The 6497-nt window shown below is 34.2% G+C and overlaps 1 protein-coding gene across 1 annotated transcript; it reads left to right on the top strand.

Moving 5' to 3' along the window:
• The first annotated feature begins 2425 nt into the window (after positions 1–2425).
• On the top strand, positions 2426–6276 carry LOC149528362 (serine/threonine-protein kinase PEPKR2-like). Its single transcript, XM_089809390.1, has 4 exons — positions 2426–2631; positions 4291–5028; positions 5244–5540; positions 5630–6276. The coding sequence occupies exons 2-4, from the start codon at positions 4308–4310 to the stop codon at positions 5989–5991; spliced, it is 1380 nt and encodes a 459-aa protein (XP_089665516.1). The 5' UTR covers positions 2426–2631; positions 4291–4307; the 3' UTR covers positions 5992–6276.
• The last annotated feature ends 221 nt before the right edge of the window (positions 6277–6497 follow it).

The raw sequence follows: 6497 nt of genomic DNA, 5'->3' as shown, positions 1-6497 counted from the left end.
AAGGATATTTTCACAATACAACAATTTTCAATAGATTAGACACAACACACAACTCTAAGAAGTAGGAAAGAAACATTCAAAACAAGGCAAAATACATGCACAAATCATGACTGGCAAGAACAGGTAAAAGCAATAATTTCATTAATAGAAGGCAAAAGGAATACAGTTGCAAAGCATAAGGCTACTACAAAAATACAATAGAGAAGAACCCGAAAAACATATTTACAACTGCATTTTAAGGAGTTTAGGCATAACTTTGATTTGACTATGGAGTTGAAACCCCAACCAAGGTGGAGCTGAGTTGTAGAGGAAGCAATAACTAAAGAGTCAGAGTGAAATTTGATTATGAAGTGCAATCTATTGCTAGAAGTGGTAGGAAAGGACAAAACAAATGCATCTAGTCATAAAAGAGATCAAATCACCAACGATTTGATCATTACATGCATTAAAGAGGTACAAAGGGCATTGGTGTCATGCTAACAAGGCCCAAGAAGTTGCTTTGCAATAAAGAACAAGCCTTGGTAGTGTATCATGACCATAAGAACTTGATTCACATTGCTGGTAGGAAAAAATATGGGGAGGGATAACACAATGTGTTATCCGCCGACAAAATGCAAGGTTGATTGCATGGGGGGATTTGATTTCCCCAAAAAAAAATATTGGTTGTTGATGAAGATCTCCCTTTCGAAATAGATGGCTTGGATGTTGCAAGAATTTCTCTAACAAGAGATTAAGTCACCACCATCGATGCAAATTTCCCATTGAGATGAATGACCCAAATGCAACTAGGAAACTCCTCCCAATGAAGGATTAAGTCACACTTGTCAATCAAGATCCTTCCTTCAAAATGGATGGCTAAGATGTTGTGGGAAATCTCCAAGATGTTTCAGATCCAATGATTGTGGCATCGCAAGAGGCCAAGGTAGAGATGTGAAAACATGAAAGTCGTCAAATTTAGCAATCTCAACAAAGAAGGAAGGAGATAGCACAAAAGGTGGGACTTCCACCACATGGCACAATTCTAGGCTATGGAACCTCATGAAAACACTACAGTATGGAGAAACATTAGAATGGAGACATGTGGCACCATGATGTTGGACAACAAGATGAGTCAACCACCTGCGTAGACTAGAAAAACATGACAAATATAATGCAGGAAGAGGGATCCTCTGCCACGTGGTGCAATTCTGATTCTGGAGCATTGAAGAAGCACTTCAGCATGAAGAAACTGTATGCAAGAGAATTTGACCCGTTGGAAGCAACAGTTAGCAAACAAACATTAGTTGGACATAGATATTAAAATATTGAAACACAACTAATATTATGCTTGAGTTTTGCAACTCCAAGCAACCAATAAATCAAGTCCTCATACAACCTCAAATAGCTCAACAAAGTCACCCATGAGAGGCCATGTTCGTGTGTTTTAGATTGGAGGGATGTGAGTGTGCTCTCCCCAAACACAACTATGAATCCCAAGATGATGAAAGACGCAATAATGAATATGCCACTAAGCTAAATGATGAAGAATACTTCAAGAGATGGCTATGGAAGCAACCATTCTTGATAGCACTCAATAGATAATAGAAATGGATGTAGAAAGAAAATCTAAGAATGTAATACTATCATGAATATGCAAAGAAATGCAAGAAATAAACAACTACCAAAGGGTTAGTAACTATGCATAAAATCTCTAGAAATTTCTAACTCTAAACTAGCATGATAAAAATGCATATGGAGGAGATGGAAAATGCTTGAGACAAGGGCTCTATTTATAAGCTTGAGAGAGGCCTTGGGGAAGTGGTTATAAGAGAGTGTCGTAATTGTATTAGGGTTAGAGATTAATACAACACTTATACAAACATGTCTTAAGATTTCAATTGTATTTTTTATATAAAATATTGTGGCACCAATGTTGGGACTTAATTCTTCTTCCAATAAAAATAAATAAATAAACTGTTTAGAACTTAAAACTCAATTTCTTTTTAGAATAATTTGAAATGGAAAGTAAAAAAAAGTAGCTATTAGAAAGTGTTTTGTTGGAAAGAGTGCATCTAAATTTTAGAAATAGCATTTAAAAATACTTATCTTAGAAATATAAACATTAGTAAAATGTAAAGTACAACTTAATGCTTATAATTGCTATACAACTTATTTCATTTTATATTTTTCAGTAATAATATTGTTAAAATTATCTTGTTATAAATTATAAAATTATTTATTTATATATTATATTAAAATATAAGAACTATTAAAACTTTAAAAATAATAAAAATTAATGTTTTCATGTAGTCCTCAAATGGTAATGAAACAATAATTTATTTTCCCGCCTCACTAAATTATAAATAAAGAATCTTTCCAAAAGTAACACAAGTTCAACAAAGCTTTCCCCGTGGTTTAAACAAATTTCTGCCTTGATTTCAGAGGGAATATTGCATGCGAATTTTCTCGCCGATTTCGTTAGAAGTATTGAGTTTTCACTGCGCTAATAATTGAAGAATTGTGAAACGATTGTTAGCTTCATTTGGTATTATTATTGCAGAGAATTTTCAAATACAAGAGAAAACGAGGGTTTTTCAAATTTGTGAAAGGTTGAAGTGTAAAGTTTTCTCTCGTAATTATCTCCATAGCAAGGTAAATTGCTTTCTTTCGTTTAATTAGATATTTATTTTGGTTTATGCGCTTTTAAAATAGTATTTTCCTTGATCTTTTGTATGAAAATTAAGGACAGAGAGCAAGAAATAGGGCTTGATTTGGGGATTTGATTTTTGGTTTTGAACCGTTTTTCAGATTAATTATATAATTATGATGGTTGGAAAGTTAGGAGTGGATTCTGTTCTTAAGAAAAATCTTTAATAATGTAGTTATGCAAGATGAAAATATGTTTGAATTTGATGTCATTAGAAAAAAGTATGAATTCTTAATCTGTTTAGATCAAGAGAAGAAGATTTTCTGTCCATCCAGGGTTTCTTGTTTGCATTGATTCCTTATATCTGCTGCTCCATCAATAAAGGGCTCTACCTTTATTAGGATGCTCCATCAACAGAGGGTTCTACATATTAAAATTTGTGGTTGTATTGGAAATTTCTTTTTTGGAATGATTGAATCGGCTTAGTTTTTGTTGCGGAATGTATCGAGTTCTGAGAAGTTGTATGTAGCATGTGAAAGTATTAAGACTGGAAAGCGTTTGACAAAATGCCAGGCTCTATAAATCCAAATAGCCTTGTTTTTACAACTTTGTAAACAGCGTTGGAAGTGATTTATTATATGTAGAAAGTGAAAGTATCGATAGAGGGCATGAGTATGACATAAAGGGTATATTGAAAGGATTTAAGAGATTTTATGTAAATGCTGTTGATGACTATGCAATCTTTGTCAATGAGAGTTTCCAACAGAGTCATATATGCAAAATGGTAAAGCATAGACAATGTATGTAAACCATTTGTTACTTTGCCTCAAGGAAATGAAGGGTAGAGGCAATCAATCTACAATAACTATTTGAATAAATAGTTTGATCATTGATGAAATGCCTCAAAAGTACTCTTTTAAAATGTTAGGAAGATTAGAGAGAGTTTGATAAGTTTTGGTGATTCATTTGATACATATTGAGCTATTCATTCCAGCTGCTTTTTTATCAGATTGTTTCCGGTGTCGGAATTGACTTGACTGGTTATCTTTTGATCAGTTTGGTTTGTCCCACTCGCTTCTAAATTCTTGTTAATGTGAGAGGATGTTTAGATCTAGAAAAGCTGAAAAATATAACATAGTCTACTTTAAGGCCAGACGATTTGAAGGGGATGTCTTTGGGCGTATTGAAGCATGCCAATGATATCCATACTAGGTACGAGTTAATACTCTATACAAGTGTTTTGATCAGAATGATTGAGATTATTGTATTCTTGTTTTCTAGACTTTTTTTGGGTTCAGATTCTCCCCTGTTTAGCGGATTTTCAGTATTTCTGATCTCAATTTGTTGGTATAGACAAAATGGTCTGTGTGTTTGTAACATCCAATTAGACTAAATTTAAGGTTAAAACATTTCTTATTTGTTATACTATTGCAACTTTCTGATCGTATTCGTACACAGTTTGGATTAATACACCGTATTTTGAGAGGAATGATTCAGAAAATTGTGTATATAGTTTTGGATTAATTTAGCAGTCTGTCATTATGTTTGAATTTGTTGGTAACGATAAATTAGGTTGTGTTTTTGTGACATCCAAGATAATGGGAACAAATTTCTAAATAACTATCAGAGATTGAAACTCATCATTCTTTGTGACTTTCTGACAGGCAATTGTAAGGTAAGCATGACTCCTGTAAAGAAGAGGACAAACAATACAGATCTACATAGGATTGAATCACAGCAGGTGATCTGCTCATGTGATGATGGTGCATCAACCTCATCCTCCGCCTCTCCATTTTCACTTGAACAATTGAGCTTTTCTCATTATCATCCAGCACCAGTTGCAACTCTTTCTACTCCAAGAAGGGGGATTTGCTTGAGTGATGCAACTCCAAGAGGCATAAAGAGAAAATGTGGTTGCATAGAGGAAACCACACAAATCATCAGAGAACGCAAAATAGAATTTGACTATATCATGGGCCCAATTTTGGGCAGAGGGAAATACGGAGTGGTAACCCTGTGCAAGAATAGGTTCACAGGAGAAGATGTGGCATGTAAGACTCTGCCCAAAAGTTGTGCACAAAATGCACACAAGGAAGTGGAAATCATGCAACACTTATCTGGACAGCCTAACATTGTAACACTCCATTCAGTGTACGAAGATGCAAATTGTTTGCATCTTGTAATGGAGATTTTCTCTGGGGGACGATTGGTTGATTGCATGAAAAAAAGACGTTTTTCGGAGAGGGAAGCTGCAGAGTTAATCAAACAGTTGGTTAGCGTCATTCAGCATTGTCATGAGATGGGAGTTATTCACAGGGATATAAAACCTGAGAATATTCTTTTCACCGATGATGGACAGTTGAAGCTATCTGATTTTGGCCTATCTCTGCATGTTTCAAATGGTATGGGATTCAAAATTTCATAAATTCTAGCTCTTTTTGTTTCAATTTCATAAATTCCAGCTCTTATCTTTTCATGAAATCCGAACTCTTTGAAATAATCATGTGTTTCCACAATTCATTGTAGTAATTTTTTTTGTCTTCTGGATTCAGATTGTGTGTTCATTGAAATAAGTTAATTAGCAAGATTATTGACATCTTGTTTATTTTGAAAACAGCGCAAAGTTTATCAGGTTTGGTGGGCAGTCCAGCGTATGTTGCCCCTGAAGTTTTGGCGGGGAAATATACTGAAAAGGTGGATGTATGGGCTGCTGGAGTCCTCCTCCATGAACTCTTAATTGGTAGCTTACCGTTTTCTGGGGCTTCTGTAGAGGCAATTTTTGAGGAAATAAAAAATGTGTGGTTGGATTTTTACACTGAAAAGTGGAAGTCCATTTCTGAACCGGCCAAGGATTTGCTGTCAAGGATGCTGTCAAGGGATGTTGACAAGAGACTCTCTCCAGATGAAGTTTTGAGTATGTTTATTTATATAGGTTCATAGTTCATACTATAAATTTGAACAATTTGTTGTACAGTTTTCTTATACAATTGTCTCCTTTTACAGACCATCCATGGATTTTGTATTATACAAAATCTGATATGGAGCTCTTTACGGATTCAAAGTTGATGTCTCCGTACAAGGCAGAGAGAAAGCTTGAAACAGATAATTCAAGCCCAGAAAAGAATTGCATATGCAGGAATCTACAGTCTTCACTTGTTGATGCAGTTGATCATGCTCTGTTATCGCTTTCAGAGAAAGATTTTGAAATGCAAGGAACAAATGTAGATCTTGTAGATGTTTTGTGTGCTGCAATTTCACAAATAAGAATATCTAAACATACAAAGAGCAGATTCAATGCGACTGCCTATCCTTGCTTTGGGCAGAACCCTATTCATTCAACATTGCCCCTGTGTACAGCATGCTAATCCTTGTGCTCAATTATACTGATATTCTTTGAGGTTAATTCTACAGCTGATTTTTCAAAGTGAAGACAATTTGGTCACACTTTTAATGAATTTGATGACTGGAGATTTCATATCTTGTGGTGATACTAAGTGGAGGAGAAATAAGCTTATCATGATTGAGATATTGTCTCCTTTCATTTTATTAGGATACAATTATAAATACCATATTGTATTCTACAGCTGATTTTTCGAAGTGAAGACAGTTTGGTCACACTTTTAATGAATTTGATGACTGGAGATTTCATATCTTGTGGTGATAATAAGTGGAGGAGAAATAAGCTTATCATGATTGAGATATTGTCTCCTTTCATTTTATTAGGATACAATTATAAATACCATATTGTACTGCAGCATACTGGAGTTAATAGATAATAACTATATTGTAAAAATGGTATAACATGGTAATATCAAATTATATTATAATAAAATTTTGAGGATAAGGCTGCAATGAAAAATAAAAATAAAAT

Source organism: Cupressus sempervirens, chromosome 11, assembly GCF_028749045.1.
Source record: "Cupressus sempervirens isolate cs-2001-9-10 chromosome 11, ASM2874904v1, whole genome shotgun sequence".
NCBI classification, from domain to species: Eukaryota; Viridiplantae; Streptophyta; class Pinopsida; order Cupressales; family Cupressaceae; genus Cupressus; species Cupressus sempervirens.
This window is presented reverse-complemented; position numbering and strand designations above follow the sequence as displayed.